At 44.1% G+C, this 26,022-nt stretch overlaps 1 protein-coding gene across 2 annotated transcripts in view; it reads right to left on the reverse strand.

The window, feature by feature from the left end:
- Window positions 1-10,361: 10,361 nt before the first annotated feature.
- The window catches only part of SNX27 (sorting nexin 27), a gene marked incomplete at both ends in the record, with an annotated part of 82,934 nt that continues 67,273 nt past the window's right edge, over window positions 10,362-26,022 (reverse strand). The window contains 5 exons of one of the 2 annotated variants that reach the window (XM_084243245.1): window positions 10,362-10,409; window positions 11,551-11,610; window positions 12,008-12,136; window positions 12,414-12,563; window positions 20,913-21,002. In XM_084243245.1, the coding sequence (XP_084099371.1) occupies window positions 10,362-10,409; window positions 11,551-11,610; window positions 12,008-12,136; window positions 12,414-12,563; window positions 20,913-21,002 (477 nt within the window). Of the gene's footprint in view, window positions 10,410-11,227; window positions 11,611-12,007; window positions 12,137-12,413; window positions 12,564-20,912; window positions 21,003-26,022 lie in introns of those variants that run through there. The other variant, XM_084243244.1, reaches the window with a different exon arrangement.

A 26,022-nucleotide genomic window follows, 5' to 3' on the forward strand; every position in this document is an offset into this window, starting at 1 on the left:
CGGGGCTGGTTTAGGGTGCTGGAGGTCCTAGAAGCACTGGCTCCCGGAATATCTGTCCTCCTGCGAGGAGGGGCCATCAGGTCCTGGTGCCCGGGCCGCAGGCGACGGTGCACGTGCAGCCGTAGGCCCACAGGACGCGGCGAGCGCAGACTGGGGCTAGTCTGAGCTCTTGGCCCTCGGGCCCTCGGGAGCAGCTTTGGTTCAGGTGGAGGAGGTTGAAATGCTGGATTGCCTACAAATTTCACTTACCAGGCCCCTCTCCACCCCATCTTCTGCATCACTCCAACCTCATGGCCACAGAGCTGTGGGCTTTGATGACTTTTGTGTTGTTTAATCTCCTTTGGACCGAACCCCTGAAAAAACACAACCCAAGAACAATACCCACATTTTCTGTTTCTCCCCTTTCCCCCCAATCCTGGCTGCTTAACTCCCCCCACCCTGGGGGCCCCCCAGCCCAGGGCCCGTGTCCATTGTCGGCCGAAGCCCCCATCCCCGGACCCCTGCTCCGGGCCCCTGTAAGTTGCATGGAACGAGCGTGTTGTCTTTGGAGCCGATTGTTTGTTATTTGGGGAGGGGGCCGTGGAGGGAAGCGCCCCCCAGCCCAGAGTCAGGGCCGGGGGCAGCTCGCGGGATGTGCTTGGTCAACAGTGGTTGGTGACTGTGGTCTGTGTTCTGTGCACTTCTCTCTTGCTTTCTTTGTTCCTTTCTAAAAAGAATGAGAACACTCCCTGCGGGCTGGGGGTCTCGCCCCATAAGACTCGGGCCCTTAGCCCAGCCCAGGGCTCTTCCCTGACCTTCTCTGCCTTCCCCTTCGCAGACCCTCCTCGCTCCTTTTCCAGGTGTTTGCCCTCATCCACCGCCCTTCTCCTCTCACTGATCTCTGCCTGCCTGTGTCTCATTTCTTTGCCTCTCCCCTCTGGCCCCTGACTCCTTTTCTTCAGTCTGTTTTTCTCACGGGCTGTGTGAAAATTTCCTTCCTGATACCCTTCGGTCTCTTGTATCATCCACACCCCCCTTTCCTGGTCTCCTCCATCCCTGTCCTCTGGTCCTCTGTCCATGGCTGGGGGGCCGGATGATTGTTTGGACCCAGGCCTTTCTGAGGCCCGCCTTCCTCAGACAGCCCCAGTCTGTCCTCCTCATCAGCCACCCGGAGCCTGGGACCTGCGTGGGCAGCGGCTCCCCACAGCTTCACCCGTTTCCTTCCTTCGCAGGTCTGGAGACGCCAGAGGAAGGGGCACTTCACCCCTCTCCCCACGACTGGCCCCAGCCCTCTCTGCACATGTGCCCCGGGCCTTGACTGGGCTGTGGGGCCAAAGCTGCTTCATGGCCCTGGGGGCACAGGACACCCCCACTCCCATCACCCTGCCTCTCCTGAAGGGCCTGTTTCCTCCCAGGTGCCCTTTTGGCCTTTGTGAGGGAGCAAGGAACAGGCTTGAGGGCCAGGGTGTCTGCCTTCTGTTAGGGCTCCTTGAAGGGCCTTCTGAGTCCAGCTTTCGCACTTGCCCGGGCCCCATAGGGGGCCCGTTTTACCTGTGTAGGGGGACCCCCAGGAGGGCAGCAGGGACCTCCCCGACCCTCCCCACCCACCCTTGCCCCAGTCTCTTCCCCACTCGGGGTTTCTTAGAAGCTGGTTCTCACATTCCCTGCTCTCCTCAGCTAGAGGCAGGATCTCCCTGAACCCTGGGCTCCCAGCCCTAAAACTCACTGCCTCCCCCGAGGGCCCCCTCTAAGGAGGGTGTGGGGGAGCCCTGAGGGCTGCCTCTCTGCCAGTCAGCCACAGAGACCCTCCTCCTTTCACGAGGAAAAGACCTCCCCCGAACCCCTAAAAATGTTTACAGTCTCTGCTGGTCTCCTCCTGTAAATACCACCACCCGTGCGTTATCCAGCCGGCCAGGCCCGGACGCTGCCATCTCTCTTCTGGGAGTTTAGACAATGTTGCCCTTGGATCTTTTCTCTCTTGATTTCTCCCTTTGCTTTGGGGGGTAATTGGGTATTTGGGAGGAGGGGTGTGGGGAGGGCTGAAGGGGTTTATTACCTGATCTTTTTCTTTAGGAAGAGGTTTTAGGGAAAAGAAATGGGGTGGGGGTGGGAGTGGTACGGGACAAGTGGGGAGTCAGTTTCAGACACTTCTCTATGCTTAACTTATTTATTTATTGCATTTTACTTTTAAAGAGTTGGTCTTTTCTGTCTAAATAAAGAAAAAAATTTAAAAGCACCAACAAGAGTCTTGGAAGGTGGAGGGTAGGGGGCTGCACCTTGGGTGGAGGAGGAGGGAGGTAAGCAGAGTGAGGCTTCGGGGAGAAAACCGCCAGCAGGCCCAGCAGTGTCCAGACGCATTGCCACGCATCCTAGTCTTCCACCTTCATTGGGGTTTAATTCTGGAATGCTCTGCAGAGCTGGGCAGAGGGACGAAAGCGGGTCAGCAGGCTTCTCTCCAGCATCCAGCCCCATCCCTCTGGAAGCTGAGGATTGTGGCCTCACATTCCAGACCTCAGCCTTGCCCATACCCATGTGGTGAGCGGTCCCCACATCCAGCCAGTGGGGATCCTGGGAGCTAACTGTAACACCAGCATTTATTAGTCACTTAATTCTGTATGCGACTCTGTTCTGGGCCCTTAGGGCATTTTTCCTCATTTAACTTCCCAACAACCCTGTGGGGCAGAGGAATGAAGGCTTTGGCAGTTAACTAACTTCCCCAGAGTCAAAAAGCCACTAAGAGAGGGCTGCAGGTGAGCCAGCGTGTCAGGCCGGATGCGCTCCTCTGCTCACAGGCTCAACTACCTGTCCTTTGACCTCAGTCAAATTCCAAGAATTATCAGGCAGGCTGTAGGGGAGGCTCCCCTCCAGCAGAGGGGGAGTCCTGGGGTCCTAGAGCCTCTTCTGTGGATTGCTTCAGGGCTGGGTTCAGGGGCTCACACAGGTGCTGTCCTTGACTTCATAGCACGAGTCATTTGCTTCTGGGCAGTTATACCTGCTACCCTACCCTGATTAAGTACTGGATAAAACTTGCCCACCTTCCAGCCCCAGTCTGGCCTCAGGTCAGAATTGTTCTTCCAGAGCACCACCAAAACCCCACTTCCACTGCCTCCTCTTAAACTGTCCCACACTAAGAATAGTTAAAAGGAGAAGCGACTTGTGAAGTAGTATGGAGACGCATCTGTGAATATCGTTTCAGGGCAGAATGTCTTGGGTTGGTGAAGATCAGGGATAGGACCTTACTCGAAAGAGAAGCCAGCCAGGATGCTTAGCCAAGCTCGCATCTGAAATCTCAGCTACAAGTCAGGGGGTGGGGTGGGGAAAGTATAAATAAGGACAAGAGTGGGTATTTCATCTCTGCGTTTTCCCTTGAGCTGTCTCACTGTGGCCTTGGAACATTTCCCCAGTCAGGACAGATACAGAAGTTGAGTTTTAGACCAAAGGACATCTCCCAGACTTACTGGTGGCTTCTCCAGGGTCTGGGGGCAGGGAGGTTAGGAGGGAACAGGACTAGGAAGTCTCCTTTGCTGACATCTTCCCGGCTCTCAGGCAGTCCCTCAGTGTGGCAGCCCCTCAAACATCAAAGCTGTCTCTTACCGCTGCAGTTCCCTTCCCCACAAAGTTGCAGCCAGATTTTCTCCAGAGAAGCAGTAGGTAAGTGAGGCTGAATAATGGGGATGAAGGAGAGACAGAAGGGTGTTTAGAGGAAACAGAACAACTTTTGGGCTAGGACTCTTCAAAGCCTTTCACTGCAGAACGCACGTAGCCATCGGAAACAGAAAAGGAAGCTCCTAACTTGTTTCTTGTCTAAACATAGGTTTCTCACCATCACATTGGCTTCCAATAGAGTAGGAAGTACATGAAGGAGGGTTTGTTAGCAAAAGAAGTTCACTAACATCTCTTCTGAGCAGAAGGCTCCGTTATAAAATAGGAAATCAGTAGGATCCCTTAACTTCAGACCAAGCCGGGTGAACCTCAGCACCAGCTTCTTCTAAAACAGTCGAATTACTGTTCAGGTGTTAAAGGCACCATAAAGAGGAGAGAGAGAGAAACTTCTCAAGGTAGGATGTTGGAGCTGACAGGTTAATAGCAGGGACGGGAAGAAGCCTTTGTTATGAAAATGTAAATAGACATTTAGAAAAGCATCCCCAAGGGGGCTGTGGTGGTGAGAATATGGTAGGGAGAGGAGCCCTAGATAATTCTTTCAATGCATTCCCATCAAGTCTGTATTTTAGAGCTTTGAAAGGAATGAACGCAGGTTATCTCCATTTCCATTGGTTGAGGACTACAGCCTCTCCTTTCCTTTGTCTTTTCATGCTAAAATTGTGAAAGCTTTCAGCCTTGGCTGCTTCTATTTGTAATTCCCCTCTCATGGCCAAGCCTCATTCTCTTCTCCAAATCTGAGAGCTTGGCCTGACCCAAGCTCCTGGTCCTAGGTTTCTCCTTCTCTCCCTCTGACAGTAGATTTCACTGAGTAGTCAGCCTTCTCCATGCTCCCCCAAAACGCAGTTTCCCTTTAAGACATTGTATCTTCTCCCAGCCAAGAGTCTCTAACGTGACTCTCCTGAAAATGTCCTCTCTTGGTCTTCCTCATTAGAAAACAGCACTGCCATGTTCGCACTCAAGGCAAAGTTTGGATCACACCCTTTCTTTCACGTCATGTTCAGTATAGCTGCAGAGTCCTGTTGACTCTTTCTCAAGTTGGTGGTCAATCTTATGTCTCTGCCTCCACTGCTGTCACCCACCAGAGGCTGCAGCGACTCATCAACGTCCAGGCTTCCGCCCCTTCTCTCCTGTGACCTGTTCCCCATAGAAGCCAGTTAGAGAAATAAATTCTACAAATTCATGTATAGCTAGTTCCTTAGTGCCCACTCTGCCTTGTTTACCTTTGTATCCCCATCACCCTGAAGTGCCCAGAAATTAGGTGCTTAGCAAACAATTTCAAAATGACTGCTGGACACCTAGATTTGGATTTCCCTTCAGGAGGGGTGAAACTAGAGGGATGAGCACAAGGGAATATGGGGATGTTCACAGGCGACACAGTGGCAGAACCATGGGGATGACGACGTAAGAAAAAAAATTAAAAAAAAAAATTTCTCACCCTTGCCTAAATCATAATAGGTCCAAAGTAAAATATTTTCTGCCCCCATCTGAACACTTACATATTTCTGTTTTCCAGATGCCCAAACATGAGTCATTTCCTGCTCTCACATTCAAAATTACTAAATCATAAAAGGTTTTACTTCCATGATTTTTCTCATACTCATTTTCCTTTTCATTATCACTGCTTCCAATAATTAACCAACCATAGCAGTCTCCTAATTGATCCTTCTGTATGTATCCCAAAACCCCAATCTTTCTAAACTGCAGCTGACTTAAAAAAAACACAACTCTAATTCTTTTATGTAGAGCTCCACTCTGGCGTTAATGCTCTTCAGAGTCTTGGCTTCCATTTCACTTCTATACATACCCTAGTTCTAATGAAATATATTGACTTTTCATCCTAACAGGTCTGATCCTCTCCCCACCCACATCTTTTCAATCCCAAATCCCCAGTTACTGTACCTGGCACATACTGGCTGAATGGAGTTTGTTGAAATCTGCTCGCCCTAAACAGGTCACCTAAAACACTACTTTCTTCACAAGGAGTTTAACTGCTTTCTTCCAAAGGTCCTCCTCCTGTTCTAGTTTCCAGCACAGGTGACTTCTGCTGCTGCTTCTCCCGTCTTGGCCTGTCTCTCCTTCCTCTACGGGTCCGGGAGTACAAAGACGTTTCTTTGCTTTGTACCTACCAAACTCTGCAGATAGTACATGTTCAATAAATATTTGTTGATTTTAACTTCTGGAATTTACTTTCTCCTCTATACATCCTTGCCTTGTCCAAGAAAAAAACTTTTTCCCCACCAGATTCCAGTCACTGCTAATGGTTTAGTGAATGAGACCTAGAACAGTATCTTTCCACAAACTGCCAAGCAAAACATAAGCTAGCCCTTCCTCTGCTGCTTATCAACCAAGGAGCAGAAGCATATGGGTCAAGGGTTATAAAAGTCTTCAAAACCATCCTACTTTACACAAACACCCAGCTTTACAGAGCAGATTCAGCCCATGAACTCCAGCACGGAGAGGAGCCAGGACTCTTAAGAGCAGGTAATCAGGCACCTGAGACTCCCCTGTAAAAGCAACAGCAAGGCAGAGGACCACCTTGATCTTGGGCCCACACCCAGCACTGCGCTGGCATTCATGAGTCAGATATACCTGTCAGTTCGGACTCCTCAGTCAGAACAGCTTCCTGAGTTACTTGAAAAATGAAGTATGTCCACGCTGCTTGGGGTGGCGGACCAGATCTGTGCCAGGGCTCTCTGCCAGGTGCTCTCTGCACAAGGGCTAAAGGAGGGGCTGAAGGAAGGGTCCAGTGGTTTGTCACATGGTTCTGGGCAATCTGAGATCGGAGAGAGAAGGGGGGCTTTCTAGAGGAGGCACCTGGAGACAATTTTTTACCAGGGGCCTTGCCAGTTTCTCTTTTCTCTGCCCTTCTCCGTCTCCTGTTCTCAAAAGACTGCCTCACTAAGTGACGGAAAAAGCGGATGGGATATTCCTTTCCATTTTCAGACTGACCATTTTAACTCAAATCTCAAAGGTCCCTCTTTGCTTCTTCCCACATAACCCAAAGGATTTGTAGTCTAGGAAACCAAAGAGTAGTTTCATCAATAAATCAATTTATTTAAAAGAATATGTTACAATTAATTACACTAAGTGACATTACCAAACAATTTTAGAGTGGTTAGCTCTAGAACAAGGAATGAAAGAAACACTGTTAGCCATTATGTGTCTGTGTATTTTCTCTTCACATTTCTTAAATCACAAATAAAAAATACAAGATACTGCAGTGAAAATACAATTAGAGTTTCTCTCAAATAAATTAAAAGTGTGCATGGCCTGGGGAAAACTGAAGCCCAGCTCATTGGCCTAACAAGGGGGCATGATATAAAACTGGTGTCCAAGTTTAGCAGTTGGCCAAGTGCCTCCAACCCCGTATCACCCCCTCTTCAATTCTGCTCTTCCTTGGAGCCCTCAGCTTCCTACACACCCTGGATTATTGCTGAGGAGTAAGCTGATGTTGTTCTGGTATGAGTGAGGCCCGGCATGATGTGCTCAGGTTTAGAAGAGGAGGAAGACAGCAGGTAGAATTGGAAGATGGTGGCTAAAGCAGCACACCCACTGCCTCTGTGCTGAGGAGCTCAACTGTACCAGTCTCCCCCCCAAAGGAAGCTACGTGACACAATGACCCTGGTGAAGGAACCTAGCTAGCAGTGTGCTGGCCCAACGGACTACACAGTTTTCACTGCTGAATCAATCCAGCCAGAGAGCACGATGCAGAAAAGGGGGAGCACAGCGGTCCCTCTAGTTCTGGAGATTTCCCGTTAAGGAAACTGTCTCCTGGGAGCCAGGCCTTTAAGTTGGCAGATTCTGCCAGAAGAGAGAGGCGTCACCACCTGTCAGTGCCCTACCCCACGGCGCTGCTCTGAGCACTGGGTTTGGAGCTCCAAAGCTACTGGTATGTAACTAAAGGACGAAACCAGCTGGGCCAGGCATGGAGATGCTGAACATTTACCTAACTCCTCCCTGAGAGCTCTGTCCAGGCCTATGAGCTGCCTTGAGCACTCATCTGTGCCGAGCTCAGGCCTAGGGCAAGGGGAGGGCAGAAAAATGGAGAGAATAAAAATATAAAGAGCAGAGAGCCCTAAGCAGGACCCAAGGGAACCTTTCTGCAGGGACAGGTTTCTCAGGGCCTGCATTTTCTCCAGATCCATAAAAAACAGCTTTTTTTTTTTTACCAAAGAGGATAGAAACAGTGTGGAGGGGAGGACAAAGGGAGACCAGAAAGATCCTGCTGGCTCTGCTGGGGCAAAGCATAGGGAGGGGGGCCGTTTTCCAGAGACAAACTGCAAAAGACTGGGTAGGAAGCCTCCCTGGACAGAACCGAGGACTGAGAAAGGTAGTAGGGAGAGGAAGTGCAGAGCACAGGGGAAGGAGTGTCACACTAACACTGCATCATGCAAAGAAAAACTTGAACCTACGGGGCTCTCAGCCATAGTGACCTGTCTCCATGGCAGGCCTGCTGGGGAGGAAGAGAAGGCTGTCCTCCGGGTCTCCCTCCTGCCCCTCCCGTGCAGCAGGGTACTTTGGTACAGCCTCTACAAGGGGCTGTTCCTAAACAGATTCTGCCAGGCGGCTGACTACCCAGGTCGCCCTCATGCTCTCCAGAGCCATGTCAGAACGGGGGAGCAGCCTCACCCCCGTAGTCACATGCAGAGGTCGGCACTTGGGCAGCTGTACGGACAACGAGTTTTGTTTATTCCTCTCCCACAATGAGGGTACAGGGGCAAATTGCTGCTGTTTTTAGTTTGAATAAAGCTGGTGTAAAACCTCTTCAGCATCTTGAAGTGGGAAGTCAAAGCATCTTTCTAGAGTCCTCTGGCTCATTATCCATTTAAGCCAAAAGCAGCTCATCTGTATCAAAGCCTTCAAATCAGGGATCACTGTTCAACTTTAAATATTCAGCATTCTTACATCTTCTACTCTATGATTCCTCCTGGATTTGGAGAAAGGGAGGGAAGATGGGATGTCCTCTATTACCTCACCCGCCCCGGGGCTAGTGACTGTCAGGATAACAGAGAGAGGGAGGGAGGAAGAAGAGTGCCTCACCACAATCTGCAAAAACAAGTTACAAAAAAAGGGAACTTGAAATCACCCAACACTGCTCAGTGGAATCACTACAACCTACTGTGGTTGTCTCCCGTGAGACAAAGCAAAAGACACCACCCTATGGAGGTTTTTCTTTACGAAGCGGAGAAGGGAAAAAGAAAAGAAGGCCCAAAGACATGCTTCAGTGGCATCAGAATGTAGCTAGAATTCCAGATGCCACTGTTCTCAAGTCCAGGGGCTCAGACCGTGGCCTGCCCCATTAGCCCTGGCCCTTGAGCCTGGGATATGGCTCTTCGGGCAAACTGCAAGGTCAGACGAGGAGCTTTTTGAGGCACACAAAGGTTTTGCTTCAGTCTCCTCTTAATTAAAAGTTGAGATCTAACCCAAATCAAGCATATTCCTGCTGCTCGTTCCTGGTCCTCAGCTGGCTTGGATGGGCTGTGGTTTGGCTGGCACAGACCCTGACCCACTCCAAGCCACCCCGAGTAACATTCCTCTCCAACACTGCTCGTTTAAGGAAGTCACAGAGAACGTAATAGTTATGAGTGGCTACTGGTCAGGAATGGAGTAGGGAAAGTTTATATACACAGGGCATTTCTTCCTTCCCCTAAATCTAATCGTTGTGCCTAAAGGTATCAGCCTTAACTCTGGTCCCTGGTACAATCCCTGCTTCAAAACAGGCAGGGAAATGGGAAATTATAACCATGAAGTGTTTTGGGTTCTTGTGGCATCGACCCCCTGAACCCAACTCCCCTCCATTTAGCTTACTTGAGGGAGAGCTTACAAGGGGCCCTCAGAAAGCAGGAAGATGTGGAAGGCGGCTAGAAAGCCATGAGTGGAAGAAAGATGGATCAGGAAAACTGTCTTGGAATCAAGAAACCATACCAGTCTTTAGACTCTCCCTGCAGAGCTGCAGCTTGCTGCCCTTTAGAAACACACCTCTTTCTACTATCCAGCAGCCTCTTGGAAGATAAATAAACTATGCACCTTGCTCCTCAGACTCCATGGCAACCCGTGAGCCAGAATCTTCACTCAATACAAAAAAAGGGGAAAAAAACCCAAGCAGGTTGTAAACTTTTTCGAGTCCTTCATGAGGAGAGGTATTTTCCCTGTAATATTTTTTTTTCCTTTTTAAAGTTTGTTTCAAAATAAAGAGAGCAAGAGAGAAGTCATGAATTCTAGTGAAAGGTGTGTAAAAACACAAGCTAAAAAAGATACTGCCATCGATATGAAATTTAAAAAGAAATATATATATGTATATACGTGCAGCTAATTTGTGTATATATAATTTTTACATACATACATATATATGTCCGAACAGTGCAAATGGATGGAGTTCATAGTTCCAGTTTCAAAAATATAGTACAAGGAGAGTCTGTGGGTATGCGGCCCAGGTGAACGGACAAAGATACCTTTGGCGAGTTGGTTTGGGCTTATTTTTTTTTTCTGGCTTAACTCAGTTGACTCCTGGTGCTGACCAATCTGTTGTTCTCTACCAGCTCAATTCCAGAGACATGAAATTCTGGGGGATTATTAATAATATTTAGTTTAGGGCTTTTGAATATAATGACTTTTTTCCTTTTCCTCTTCTTTTGTGTTAATGGTTACTCTGTCTGACATGGGAGACGAAAAGGGATAAGAGGATGAGGGTGAAGAGAAGGGAGAGGGAGTAGGAAAGGCTAGGTAGCCATATCCCTCTGCTGTGATCTCGCCATCTGGAAAATGTTCTGAAAGGAATAAAAGAGAAGAGTTACTAAGGAGCCTTGGTGTCCCCATCTCCCAGCTGGAGGAGGCAACCCCTCAAATGGAAACAGAGGAGGTTTGAATGGATGACTCAATCCAAATGGCCTCTTCTCTTGATAAAACCTCCCATCTAAAATCACAGCCTTTCAGAACTGGGAGGGACTGTGCAGATTACTTATATGATTCAACCTTCCCATTTTACACACAAGCAAGCTCACATCCAGGGAGGCTGCTTTGCCAGAAATCACACAGAAAAAAATAGCTGTGAGAGAATCTGGATCTTATTCCCAGATCCTACTGTTCTTTCTACTACTGTATCAAGAATATAAATGTTCATATTCCTGACCTTACCTTCCAAACCTTGGAAACATTTTCCCTGAGATTAAATAGATAATTACTGAGAATCTTCTAACTATTGCTCCAGCGCTGGCACATACACACAGCAGCAAAGCAGAAGCCAGCCCCTCCCCCTACGCCCTTCTCCTCTCCCAACATTCCTGGTTCACCTAGATAGAACATCATGACTCATCAGTCAGAACAGTTAAAACTGAGAGCAGCTGCCCTTCTGGGTCAAGATCAATGTAGAGAGTGATTTCATAAAAACTACAGAGGAAGGTTCATGACGTCAGAAGAGGTGGAATAGCCTGGAGTGGCCACTCCCTAGAAAAGCAGCAGGGCGAGCCTCCCCTGGTGGCGCAGGCAGTTGAGCGCAGGCTGTGAAGCTGTCTGCAGCCTCTGCAGGCCAGTGAGGGTCCCACATGGCGCAGCAGACCTCTCCTGTCTCACCCGCTGCTCCCCTCAGCAGTATATTTCGTCAGTCTGCGTGTTGTTCCCTGCTCTGTCTCTGGTGAATCCTCTCACCCTCCCGCACATCTGGCCTGTATCCTGGTTCTTGTATAAATAAATTAATTAAAAAAAAAAAAAAAAAGAAGCAGGGCATTTTTGCACAGTCCATTCAAGAGCCAAAGGCTAACCTCTTTGGAAGACTACCTGGGCTCACGTGGGATAACCAGTCTCTAACTAATACTCCTAGAAGAACAGAGGTGGCAGTGAGGGTCCTAAGTAGCTGTCCTAGGCCTCTGAATTTAAATGAAAAAAAGTCAGTTCTAGATTGTTTAGAATTACCTCTTTTCTCCACTTGAGTTCGCAGAACACCCTCTCGAAGCATTCATGCATGTAATTGAACTGAAAACAAAAAATTAAAAATTGCCTCACTGACTTCTCAAGATGGGCACCCCAGGGCAATAATGGGCCTTCCAACTCCTGCCCCAGTCCTCCCAATTTCCAAACCCGCTCAGACTACAGAAAAACCCTGACAAGCACCACAAACCCCAGGCTGGGTCCATGTATTATTCTCTGGCTCCTTCTAGTGGTAACTTTGAGTCAAGAGGACTATGCAATTGCCAATCCTAGTTGGGCCTGAAGAAGACAGGAAGAAACTGGGATTCTAGGACTCCAGCAGATTCAGAGCTCAAAATCAACTGCCATTCCCTACTGCCCTCTCCATCTAATGCATTCAGCTTACAGAGAACTTTCAGCCCAGTCACCTTTCCCCAACCATGCTTCACGGTCCACCACTCACATATGGTGTGAAGATTTTAACCCATCGAGGCTTCTTCTCTCCTCGTGCATATTCAAAACAGAAGGCCATTCCTTCTTCATCTGTATCCCATCGCTGCATCTCATCCCATTCAAATGCTATTACCTGGTTCTAAGAGAACAAGAACGTAAGAGAATGCTGGGGATCTTAGGTAAGATGGTTCTGAACCAGGCGGCAGATGAGAAATGAATGGGGGTGTCCACTTCACCTCAGGGAGAAGACTGACAGCATAAAAGTCTGTGTAAGTTGTCAATGAAGGTGAGGATCAGTGTTTATTCATTGTCCCCAGTTAAAATCTGATTTTATTTGCCCCCAAGAAGGAATTAAAACACAGCTAAGTGAGTACCAGAGTGGCCCCAGAGTCCTACTGCCCCAATCCCACACTCACCTCCAGCTGCCCTTCTTCAGTGCAGGCATGCAGTTTAAAGTGCGTGATGCTGATGGCTGTGATAACGTGCCCCTTTCTTCGAGAGTCACAGGCACAGTGAGGAAAGATGATTTCATTGTAGCCTTCACAAGTCCTTAGCATGTTGAGGTACTAGAGTACAAAGAAAAGGGAAACAGTGTTAGCATGGCACTAAACCACCATGAAGAGCAGTTGAGGAAGCACAAGAGAAAGAACAGAGAGAATCCTCTCACCCAGCACCTGAAACTTGGCCTCTAGTCCCTAAGTTGGGACTCCAAGGTGATCCTTTCAGCCCACTTCCAACCTACCTCCATGCTTGTAACACTCTCCCCCTTCTCTACTTAAAAAAGATACACAAATAAAGCCAAAGGACACATTGCAAGCAAGACTCCTAGGACTCGCAGGAAACTCGCAGTATCGTTTAGTCTGGACTCCCCTTTTACGTTGTTCAGAGATGGGAACAGAATCTTTCCTTCTACCTAAGGAAAGGGAACTAGTATTTTTCCCCACCTATTTGCCAATGAAAGGTTACAATGATCTATGATGAGGATTAAGCAAGTTGAAAGAGACTTGAAAAGCTAGTCACTTTACAGAAACCCAGAGTAATATGACACCTGCCTAAAGTAACAAGTGGACCGACAGGAATTAGAAACTAGGTTTAATTCCCATGCCACTGACCTTTCTCCATCACCAGCTAGTCCACAAATCACCCCTACCACTCCCCTGGTCTCTGTTACACACCTCCCTCAAGTGACATACACAACATTCACAGGTACAATGCTACTCCAGAGGTCTCCGAACTTCTGAATTTAACTCCGCCCTTTGTCCCCTCTCCTCTAGAATTAATGCTGGCCTCTTTCACTCAACTCATGATTTTGAGTTTAGAGGAGATGGCGTCAAAGACAAGTGGGAAGAAGAATAAAATAGGGAAAAGATAATAAGGGGAAAAAAACTAGAAGACTCATCTCTGTCCTCATTCCTTCTCAGAATGTACCTGGAAAAACAAGGCACATCGGTGACAGGTGCAGAGTTTCAGAGAGAGAAGACAAAGGTACAGCACCCTGTTAATTGCAACTCACTGGGCAGGAAGATTAGAATACACTGGAGAGCTGCCTTCTGGCTTACCAAGAAAAAGTGACACAGGCACAAAAGGACACCAGGCAACCTACCAATGAATGGCACCTAAGACCCTTGCTGCTGCCACTATGAATTGTCTGAGAAGACTTAAGGGTCCCACCAAAAAGCACGCCACATACTATCTCCCCAAATTTATATTTCTGCTTAGTTAAAATGATAGCAACTCTGAAGAAAAAATTACAAAAGAGTAGCAAGCACACAGGGTCAATTTAGAAGTACACAATATCTCCCTTATATCATTTTTCTTGTTTTTTTCTTTTCCCTATTATGTTTTTTTTTTTTTTAAAGATTTATTTATTTATACAAGCACTTGGTACAGTCAGAAGCGCGGGAGGGTGAGAGAATTCACCAGAGCCAGAGCGGGGAGCAGAGCAGGCAGAAGGACCGAAGTACACTGCTGAGGGGAGCAGCGGGCGGCAGGAGAGGTCTGCGCGCCATGTGGGACCCTCCTCTGGTGGCCGGGGAGCAGGCGGGGATCGAACTGGCACCGCGGAGGCTTCGGGCAGCTTCGCAACCCAGCGCTCAACCACTGCGCCACCGGGGAGGCCCTTTCCTATTCCTTTTATCACTTACTTCAACACCCCTTATCATCATCCTTCCTCCATCAGTGATAAATGAAAATACTGCTTAGCCCTGCTAGTAGTACTATGAAGAAGATATCCCTGGCCAATATGCTTTTGTAAATATGATAGGCAGTGTGGTATATAAGAGAGAACTCATCTGGGGTTATAAAAGCAGCAAAGATTGGGGCAGGAAGCAATTCATGGAAGAGCAATTGAGAGCCAGGGTACCGACTGCCCTGGGCTTGAATCCTTCCTTGGCCCTGTCAGTTCCTAACTGTGTAAACTGGGACAAGTAACTTTAACTCAAGCAAATCACTGAACCCCAGGAGTCTTGAATTCCTCTTCTGCAAAAAGGAAAATAATAGCACCTATATCATAGTTATTTGTAAGCGTTATTTAGTATAGTACTTTGTCGGTAATTAGGTATTCAATAAATGATAGTTAAAAAAAAGTAATTTTAGGGCCTCCCTGGTGGCGCAGCGGGTTGAGCGCCGCACTGTAAAACTGTCTGCAGCCTCCGAGGCGCCGGTTCAATTCCTGGCCGGCCAGGGAGAATCCCACATGGTGCAGCAGACTCTCGCCCGCTGCTCCCTCAGCAGTGCCTTTGGTCAGTCTGCCTGTTCTGCTCCCCGCTCTGTCTCTAGTGAATCCTCTCACACTCCCGCGACTCTGGCCAGTACCCTAGCTCTTATATAAATAAAAATAAATCTTTAAAAATAAATAAATAAATAAAAGTAATTTTAAAGCTTTAATTATCTTTAGCCAGAGGGCTCAACTACTTTCTCAAGAACACTCCATAAGATGATGTATATGGAAATTGCTCTAAAAAACTCCAGGAGAAAAAAAGCATGTGACTGAAACTGATGAAACACAAATGGCAGAAAGTTGAAGGTTACTGAAGCTGGATAATGGGAACTATGGGGGCTAAATGTACTATTCTTTCCTTTTCTTTATGTAACTGAAAATTCCTACAATCAAATGTTGAAAGAAAAAACGTAGTGCCCTGCAATCAGGCCTCCAGCACTTGATCCAAATTATCATCCTAACACATTCCTGGGAAACTCTGCAGGCTCCAGAGCAGCAGACCCTGCTCTAAGACCTTTGCAGACACATGAGTGTCACGGGGCCTGGAGACGAGTCCTCCTGGTGCTACAACCAAAAGCAGATAATAAACAGACCACAAACCCTCCTATTTGAGTCACGAATATACTGTTTTTAAGAAACTCTTTCTGCCATGTCCTAATTGGGAGCTGTTCTGTATAGGTTTTTTTTTTTCAAAGAGAGAGAAACATGCAGCCAAGGGAGGGATTAGAAAGACCAGAACAACAGGGAGTCAGGCTTATCTTGAGCTCTCTGTGATCCTGCATAGGTCCTTCTACCTGGGTGTGTTCTCTCTGCCGTCTGGAAATGGGACACTGCTGCCATGCGCTCTCTGAATTAGCGAAAAGCATGTGCTCTGGAGTCAGACAGAAATGGGCTCAAATCCTAGTTCCACTTATGACAAACTATATGATTTGGATGGGAACCTTGATCTCTCAAACACCACCTCTCTGTAAAGTGGGGGTAAGGCCTGCATAGTTGTTTTAAGAAGGAAATGAGAATACACACATAGTGCTCTGCATGGCGCAGGCACATAATGCCCATTTCTCTCCCTTTTGCCTCAAAAGTCTGATTTATCCCTCCATATTTGAGAATGTAGTCCCAGAGGACCTTCAGGGCCCTTCCTAATGGCCTAAGTTCTAAAAATAACCTGAGTGAAAATTAAGGACACCTGTGGCCTTGATGTGAGGCCAGAGGTAAAGTATCATGGGGAGACAAGGTTTTCAGAGCTCTCAGGTCAGGTAGCATTTCTCGGTAAATGGGCAACCTCTGCATTCCTGGATTTGCACAACGCATAAGAGGAAAACACTTAGAAATTTACATACATCAAAATTTCCAAAAGAAAAGTGAATTTTGTTTTCGAACATATTTATGTGTGTCATTATATATTTGAAACACAAAATGATTCTGTCTACTCTTCTTTCAGAGTAAATTTGAGTAGCTAAATATGCATCCTAAATTACCTTCCTTGATTCTTATTCCACTTAGATTAGGCAAGAGGAGAGAAAAGGTATATAGCATGGTACATTTTCTGCATGTTTAATGTTCAGCAAGATAAGTAAATACAGCAACAGGACAGTTATTAACACAGAAACTCAGTACTTAACAGAGCAGAACACTTAGGTGAGTGGGTTGAGGCTGATTCTGGAGAACTCTCTGTTCTCACAAACAACCTGCACCAAGGGTCAAACCAGGTCTGAAACTGAAATAAGGGCTTGAGAGGAACCTTGGAGCCAACTCTCCCAAACTCCTAGAGGAGTGATCCTGAAGCACCTAAATCACCAGGACACGTCTGTAAAAATCTTTTTACAAAAGACTTAAATGATTCTATCCCCAGAGATCCTGGTTTAGTGAATGTGGTGGGATCCAAAAATCTGCATTTGAAGCAGGCTTCACAAGCGATCCCCATGTAATTGAGCTGGGCATCATACTTTGAGAAACAATGACTTGTGTAAAATCATTAAAAGTTACACTGAGAAACACTACCATAGAAACTTGTTATTGTCAGTTCAACAATGGCAAAATCAGGCTACTCCAACATAAGAAAAAAAAGATTTACATGTGCCTGTTATTTTTGTGAGTTTAAAAAAAAATTCTCAACCATCCAAATGTGAGATTCAGTCTAACTTTGTAAATAATTAGAACACTTTTTTTTAAATCACATTGGGCATAACTATGGCAAAGACAAACTGTCCTCTGTATTTGGGAACTTAGGCAAAGCCTACTTATTACCAAGAACTTAGGAGTATTTGGTTAAGCTTTTACTTGGTAGCTGGCAATATGAATATCCCCATACAAAACCAAAACTGAGAAGTTTGTTGAATTACTAAAGATCTCACATGATCTGGCAATTAATCATAGTGATCTGGCCTCATTTTAGGCCTACAGACCATACTAAGTTGCCACAGAGAAAGAGTATCAAGACCTATGAGCTCTCAAGGGTCCATCCAATACACTAGAACTTACAGAGTACTGATCCTGACTACTGGCTTCATTAATGTCCTCAAACACATTATACTTAAATACATAAAATTTTATTTGAATAAAATGCAAATGTTGGTGGGATTTTCCTTAAAATCTGATCATAGTATTATGGAGAGGAAACACATTTATATGTTGGCACTGGGTTTTTAAGTTAGTTGAGCATATTTCATACTAAATTTTGGTGACTTGTGGAGAAATATATCAACATATCACCTGCATTCCAGTTCTTAACTGGGTACTTTTATGACACAAATGTGACTCTAGAAATGATTTCATATTAGTATGCTTATTAAGTCCAGATTTTCCTTGTTTTGCTGCAAAACGATTTATTTCTTAAACACCTTGCACTGTGCCTACACACATACTTGGTGTCCAAGTATTTTTTGTTTAATGTATAGATAGTCTGTTTAAAATACTATATATGCAAAGAAATAATACTATTCCATTTGGCATTATCAGAAACCCTTATGAAACTACTTTGATTTCTGTTGACTTTGATAAAGGCAAAGAACTAATGAAGAGGTTAATGGCCCTTTAGTATTTGGCCCTTTTACTGAAAAAAATACAGCTGTGTTGTCAGAATCATGTACTAATATAAAGACAATTCCATCTAAAAGATTTTTGTGTTGTCTCTATCAGCCTGCTGGTATACAGAACATTGGTATGTAGAGAACATGATTCTCTGATCTTTGGGAATTTTCTAAATACTTACTGGTTTTTTGTCACATAAGTGATAAAATAACTATCCCAGCTAGACATAAGGTTATGAGCTAAAAAAGTTCAGCTAAGTAACCTTGTGTAATTTGGCTGATTTGTTTGCATTCTTATTCCAACAAAACTAATTTATAAAAAGTCAAATCTGTGTCTTGTAAGCACCCAGTTAACAGGAATGCAGTTGATAAGATTGATGTTTCTCCATGGGTCACCAAAATTGAGTATGAAATATGCTTAAACATTTATGGAATTCTATTAGCTTAAAAAGTACACAGAAAGTACAAAAGAAATTCAAGTGACCTTATCAGAATCATGACCAATGCAATTACTACTTTGTATGAAATATTTTAACTGGAAATTTTAACTGGAAATTTTCCAAGGAAGAAATTTTAAAATGCTATGAGAAGTTTTTGTAAGTATTATTCACAAACTTTATTTTTGACAATGTCCATCCCTGCAGTAGACACAAACTGATAAGTAATTTTAAAACATTTAAGGAATATTCTAGGTAGCCCTCTCCAATGTAACTTGCTGCGATGAAGAAAATGAGCTTGACATTTTATTTAATGAATTTAAAACTAAATTTAGATAGCAATACGAGGGCCTCCCGGGTGGCGCAGTGGTTGAGCGCTGGGTTGCGAAGCTGCCCGCAGCCTCTGCAGCGCCGGTTCGATCCCCGGCTGCTCCCCAGCCACCAGAGGAGGGCCCCACATGGCGCGCAGACCTCTCCTGCGGCCCGCTGCTCCCCTCAGCAGTGTACTTCGGTCCTTCTGCCTGCTCTGCTCCCCGCTCTGGCTCTGGTGAATTCTCTCACCCTCCCGCACTTCTGACTGTACCCAGTGCATGTATAAATAAAACAAACAAATAATAAATAAATAAAACATGCCTCTATAAAAAAAAATAGATAGCAATACGAGGCTAGTAGTATCAAATCAAACAGCACATCTCAAGGATATCATACTAACTAAAGCATTAATGAGCATAAATGTTTTATGCAACTGCAGAGATTTAAGTTGTAAAAACAAATGATTTTGCAATTGCAAAATCACAACTAACATTATTTCCCCCCCCACAAAGTATTTAATTATTTATTTATCAAAAGAAACTATTCCTTAGCCCAAATGTTCATGTTTCCTAGTTCAGGAAGACAGGTCAGTGACAAACTTCCATGGGAGCCAAGCTAAAAAATCGTTTATGTTTCAAGATCACTTTGTAGTCTGAAAGATAACATCATCCCACATCTTTTCAAAATCTTTAATGGAGCCAAAATTTCTGTAGAAATCTGCCTATGCATCCTTTCTTTGTTCATCAAGCTTATAGAAAGCTGCCACTCCTGGGGATACAATGAATGTTCCAACAAGATGATATCACCAAGACGCTTGACCAGAAGGCCCTACATCTGAAGTTTCAACTAAACACTGGATGGAAATCATGATAGTCACTCTCATCAACAGAGATTTCCTACCACAGAAAAGTGCTCAAAGTGCTAACAGTTCCTGTGTTAAAAATTGAGTATCATAGGGCCTTCTCGGTGGCGCAGCGGTTGAGCACTGGGTTGTAAAGCTGCCTGCAGCCTCTGCGGCGCCGGTTCGATCCCCAGCTGCTCCCCGGCCACCAGAGGAGGGTCCCACATGGCGCGCAGACCTCTCCTGCCGCCCGCTGCTCCCCTCAGCAGTGTACTTTGGTCCTTCTGCCTGCTCTGCTCCCCGCTATGGCTCTGGTGAATTCTCTCACCCTCCCGCACTTCTGACTATACCCAGTGCATGTATAAACAAAACAAACAAACAAATAAATAAAACATGCCTCTATAAAAAAAAAAATTAAAAAAAAAAAATTTGAGTATCAGGGCCTCCCCTGGTGGCGTAGCGGTTGAGCGCTCGGCTGCTAAGATGCCTGCAGCCTCTGCAGCGCCTGTTCGGCCAACGGCAAGGGTCCCAAATGCTGCAACAGACCTCTACTGTCTTGCCCGCTGCTCCCCTCAGCAGTGTATTTCGTCAGTCTGCCTGTTCTATTCCCCGCTCTGGCTCTGGTGAATTCTCTCACCCTCCTGTGCTTCTGACTGTACCCCAGTGCTTATATAAATAAATATTTAAAAAAAAATTGAGTATCAGGGGCCTTCTTGGGCGTGCAAGGGGTTAAGACACAGCACTATGAAGCTATCCGTTGCAACCACTGCAGCATGAATTCAATCCCTGTCCAGGGAGGTGACCCACACGGTGAAGCAGAGCTCTCCTGTCTTGCCCACTGCTCCCCTCAGCAGTGTATTTCTGTAGATCTGCCTGTTCTGCTCCCCATTCTGTCTCTGGTCAATCCTCTCACCCCCTGCATTTCTGGCCTGCACCCCAGCTCTTGAATGCATAAATAAATGAATTTTAAAAAAATCGAGTATCAATTCTTTTTTTTTTTTAAGATTTATTTATTTATGCATACAAGAACTGGAGTACAGGCCAGATGTGCGAAGGGCAAGAGGATTCACCAGACAGAGTAGGGAGCAGAACAGGCAGACGGACTGAAATACACTGCTGAGAGGAGCAGTGGGCGAGACAGAAGAGGTCTGCTGCGCCATATGGGTTGATCCCTGGCTGGCTGGGGCATCCAACTCGTGCTGCAGAGACTGCGGATTGCTTCACAGTGCAGTGCTTAACCCCTTGTGCCACCAGGAAGGCCCCGAGTATCAATTCTTAGAGACTCTTATCTTTATTATATTGTAATAGTATGCATGTCTTGATTTAGAATTTTTTATTTAAAAAGTAGTTTGATTATTAATAACGAAGTTACATACCTATGTATAGCAATATAAGAGTTTTGCATGCTAAATGAAGGAACACAATGGAGTTTACATTAAGGTTTATATCCTTTCCCTTTCTTTTTAATTAGTTCAGCCACTGACCAGGTTGCAACATCTTTCCAAAATGTGTGGAATGACAGGTTTAAGAGAAAAGAAAGGATATTTTATAAAGAGATTATGGGGACATAATCCTACCATGACCATTTTCCTTTGTTCATATAGCTTCTGTAATTGGTAGGACTTTTCTTCTGCTTTGATATAACCTTTTTTCACATCATCAACAGCCTGTGAGCAAAACAAAGGCAGGGAAGAAAGGTAAATAAAAATCATTATCAAATACATACTAGATAAAAACAAAGAAAAACATCTTAAAAAAAAAGATTCATTTTCAGAATAACTCATCCATTTAGAATAGCATCATCATCTAAACAAACTCTGCCACATGGATATAAATAAGTAGCATTTAAAGAGTATTTGACATGTCACTTACGGTTTGTTCCAGCCACCTGAGAGATCTGGTTTCTTGTGTTAAAAGATTTCAAGTCCCATTAATTTATACATGGAAAACAGTTGGAAAACACCGAAAGTATATATAATACCATATATTAAAGGTTAACAGTGAAGAAACAAGACAACAGTGACATATGCAGTCAGAACAGAAGAGTCTACTGTCATCTGTAGTTATCAGGGTTTGACCTTAAATATAATCTGTAGATAGGTGTAACTGATTTGAATGGTACATAATAGGGTACAATGAAAAATAATCTTGGACAGATAGGTCAATGACAGATTACAAAAGACCCGAGAAGTAGGCACAGGAATTTACAATTAAGGTCTGAAGGGAGTTAAAGAAATAATTTTTTTTAAAAAAAGAAAAACTGATCTGTGTATTAGTGTTAAAGGAACTAAACTAAGGAAAGAGTGAAATGGGAGACCAATGATGTTGAGGTACTTTAAATAGGAAGTGAACAAATCCTTAAAGTACAACAATTAGTACAGCAATAGTAGTAGGAAGAGAGAAGTGATGAATCTGAAACCATGACAGAAAAAACTCCTGACAGGACTTGATAAAAGGCATGACTATACCCAGATCTAGAAAGATCTGTCCAGAGTACTCAGTTACTGCAAAGGTAATTATGTAGGCACCAGGCGTGTGTTTACTTAAACCTTCATCAAGAGACTATCCATTTCCTTACGTAGAAATTACTCCCATCGTCTGTTAAGGGAAAGTATTTGCAGAACAGAATGAATTCAGGACTGAAGTCGCGCGATTAGTTCAACTTCTAGTTTACCACCTACCCATGTGTACTTTAATCAATCACTTAAACCCTCTCAATCTGTAAAACAGAAACAATACTCATCTCATTGACAGATAACAAAATGAGGTAACAGATGTTAAGAGTTGTACAAAATGGGTGTGTGTGGTTATTTCTCAGCATTATTTACTGTTAGGTTCTTCTAAGAACCACACAAGGATATTAACTAATGTTCTCCCTGAGAATACCTAATGCAAAGATTATGCAATCACTCCCCAATCCTAGACAGACAAATGAGGGCTCACCTAGGCACAGAGCATTGTATTCACAGAGGGGATGCTCAGTAAGAGCTGCCAGACAATGTCCTGAAGAACCTTAACACTGCTACTTATCACCAGAAGACCCTGGCTGCCCCTGACCATATTTAAACCAATTATTAGAAATCTGGGAGAGAAATAAACTAGGGAAACATCTACTCAGTTTCAAAGATGACTTAAAAGTGTTACATTGAACTCAGGTTTTTTCTGAAAGCCAATAAAAATAATATACTGCTCATATCCCCAATACCCAGGACCATATCTGACTCTTAACAGCAGAGATGCAGCAGAGTAAACATCTTTTCCAGCAACTCTAAGTGGAATATTTTAATGTGGGGCAGTAAAAATGTTCTCTCCTCTCATTTCATTTTTTTTTTTTAAAGATTTATTTATTCATTTACACAAGAACCAGCGTACAGGCCAGATGCGCGGGAGGGTAAGAGGATTCACCAGAGACAGAGCGGGGAACAGAACAGGCAGACTGATGAAATACACTGCTGAGTAGGGCAGTGGGCAAGACAGGAGAGGTCTGCTTTGCCATGTGGGACCTTTGCTGGCCAGTGGGGATCAAACCAGCACTGCAGAGGCTGCAGACAGCTTCAGTGCTCAACCGCCAGCACCACCAGGGGAGGCCCTCCCCTCTCATTTCTAATCATGATTGGATTGCTCAATTAGTACTAGGTGGAAATACAGAAATATCACAACACTAGATTCCTTTTTTCCTTAAAGATCTTTTCATTAAAGTAAAAGATGTACATGCTTAAAATATACACACAAGTACTAAAAAGTCTTTTCAATTTTGGACATTGTTGACTTGCTGTGTTAAAAAGACTAAGTTTTAGTTAAACTTCTTAGTTTACCTTCTTAAACCACCAAAACATTTCTCTTCCTCCTATCTCTCAATAATATATCCAGTATTACTGTATATAGCCAGTATTATTGTAATCAATATATTACTGTAAGCATGTAAAGACTGTTCACAACTAAACCATGTATTATACTATGACTTCCTTTCTTGTACAACTTTTTTTCCATGTTAACTAACTACCACATATTTTTGTCTGTAACTTTACAGGTGCCTACCACCAATTCTTGTTTCAACCAAAACCTCTCTCCATTCATTTAAACAATGATTTCCTAAAAACTGTTGACTATTCTCATCTGCTATATTATCCTCATCTTTTCTCTTTATCCTCACAGAATTTAGGCTTTTAAAATTCCTTTACCATTATTTTAGAGAGTTTATAGAAAGCAGCAGCTTAAATGCATATGCGTGTTCACTGTACTAGGTTTAGTAAGATTTTAAATATTCCCCATGAATTCTGACCTTATGCTTTTTAGGAGTACGGCTCATTATCATTAAATATTGCATTGATTTTAAGGTACGCATTCTTTCACATTTTATCATGTCTCAAACTAAGATGCACCAATGTGGGCCAGTTTAACTAGTAGCTATTTTTTCTTCTTAGCAATACATAACAGTGCACCTTACAATCAATGGCATCTTAGAATCAATGAAATCCATTAGGTATTCCCACCATCAAAATATGTAACCGAAAATAAATAAAAGTAAAGGAAAAATTTAATAGTTTTCCCAAAAGGCACACTGGTTACCCAATCAAAAAATCATTTGAATGCTTGTATACTGCTGGAAGTGTGAAATGCGCAGCCTCTATGAAAAACAGTACAATAGTTCCTCAAAAAATTAAAAATAGAATTAACATCTGATCCAGTAATCCCACTTCTGGGTATATTAAAAGCAGGATGTTGAAGAGATATTTACACACCCATGTGTATAATAGCAATTATTCTTAACAACCAAGAGGTAGAAGAAACCCAAATATCCATTCACAGATAAATAAACAAATACGGCATACATACACAATGGAGTATTATTATTCAGTCTTAAGGAGGAGGAAACGCTGTTCTGTACTACAACATGTATGAGCCTTCAGGAGATTATGCTAAGTGAAATAAGCCAGTCACAAAAAGACAAACTCTGTATGCACTTACGGATCTAAAACAGTCAAAGTCACAGAAAAAGAAAGTAGAATGGTGGTTGCCAGGGACTGGGGAGGGGAAAATGAGTGATTTAATGGGTGTAGAACTTGTTTTAATTATGCAAAAGTTTAGGGCCTCCCTGGTGGCACAGGCAGTAGAGCGCAGCGCTGTGAAGCTATCCGCAGCCTCTGCAGTGCCGGTTTGATCCCTGCTGGACGTGGAGATACCCACATGGCAAGCAGATCTCTCCTGTCTCGCCCGCTGCTCCCCTCAGCAGTGTATTTCAGTCAGTCTCCCTGGTCTGTTCCCCACTCTCTCTCTGGTGAATCCTCTCACCCTCCCGCACATCTGGTCCGTATCCCGATTCTTGTATAAATAAATAAAATTTAAAAAAAAAATGAAAAAGTTCTGGGAATCAACTGCAAAAGAATATGAATACACTTAACACCAATGAACTGCACACTTAAAAAAATGGTTGAAAGTAAAAAACTTATCAAAGTATATTTTTTAGATATGTAGTTTATTGTATGCCAATTACACCTCAATAAAGCTGTTAACAATTCATCTCCAGCAACAGGAGAATTTAGCAATGTTGCTAGGTATGATTACTCTGCTAGAAAAGTAACAACTTTTCTGTATTTATAGTTTATATTTTTAAAAGTAAAAGTGTTTTACTTTTACTATTTTATAATTCAAAAAGTCATTTCAGGGCCTCCCTGGTGGATCAAGGGGTTAAGATACAACCTATGAAGCTATCTGCAGCCGCTGCAGCATGAGTTCGATTCCTGGCCAGGGAGCCACCCACATGGTACAGCAGACCTCTCCTGTCTCGCCCACTGCTCCCCTCAGCAGTGTACTACAGTCAATCTGTCTGTTCTGTTCCCCACTCTGTCTCTGGTGAATCCTCTCAGCCCCCACACCTCTGGCCTATACCCCAGTTCTTGTATGCATAAATAAACAGATCTAAAAAAAAAAAAACAAAAACTCATTTCACATGTTCTGCCCTGTTTACATGTAGATACTCATTTTTAAAAGTGAAGTACTACTACTGTCCTTTAACAGGTCAGAAGACAGATTTCAGCAAATTTATGCCAAGATTTACCCAATGTGGAGCTTGAGCTTCAACCAGATATTCTGACGCCTAGCTAATGATTTTTCCACTCCATCAAAATATTTCATAATAGCAATAAAAATATAAAATGCTTAAATTAACTTAAGGGGACTATGTAAGATGGAAAACTACAACTTTATTTGAGGAAATGGAAAAGAAAATGAATAAAATAGGAACATTATGCATCAGCTGGGAATATGACATTTAATAAAAATGATTCTTCACTTAAATTATAAAATCAACAAAAATTCAATTAGAATAGTAACAGGATATCTTATAAAGAATTACAAAATGTTATAAAGGAAGTGGAAAGCTAGTATTCATGACAAGGTTCTGCTATAATTAATTATTTATAGTCACAGTAATGTAAATGCTGAGTATTAATCTAAAACTATTACAGTAGTCTGATTTTATTAAGAGAATGTAGAGGGCCTCCCTGGTAGCGCAAGGGGTTAAGCCTCAACCTATGAAGCTATCCACAGCCACTGCAGCAAGAGTTCAATCCCCGGCCAGGGAGATACCCACATGGCACCGCAGATCTCTCCTGCCTTGCCTGCTGCTCCCCTGAGCAGTGTATTTCAGTCAATCCACCTGTTCTGCTCCCGACTCTGTCTCTGGTG

This window comes from Talpa europaea, assembly GCF_964194135.1.
Source record: "Talpa europaea genome assembly, chromosome: 9".
NCBI classification, from domain to species: Eukaryota; Metazoa; Chordata; class Mammalia; order Eulipotyphla; family Talpidae; genus Talpa; species Talpa europaea.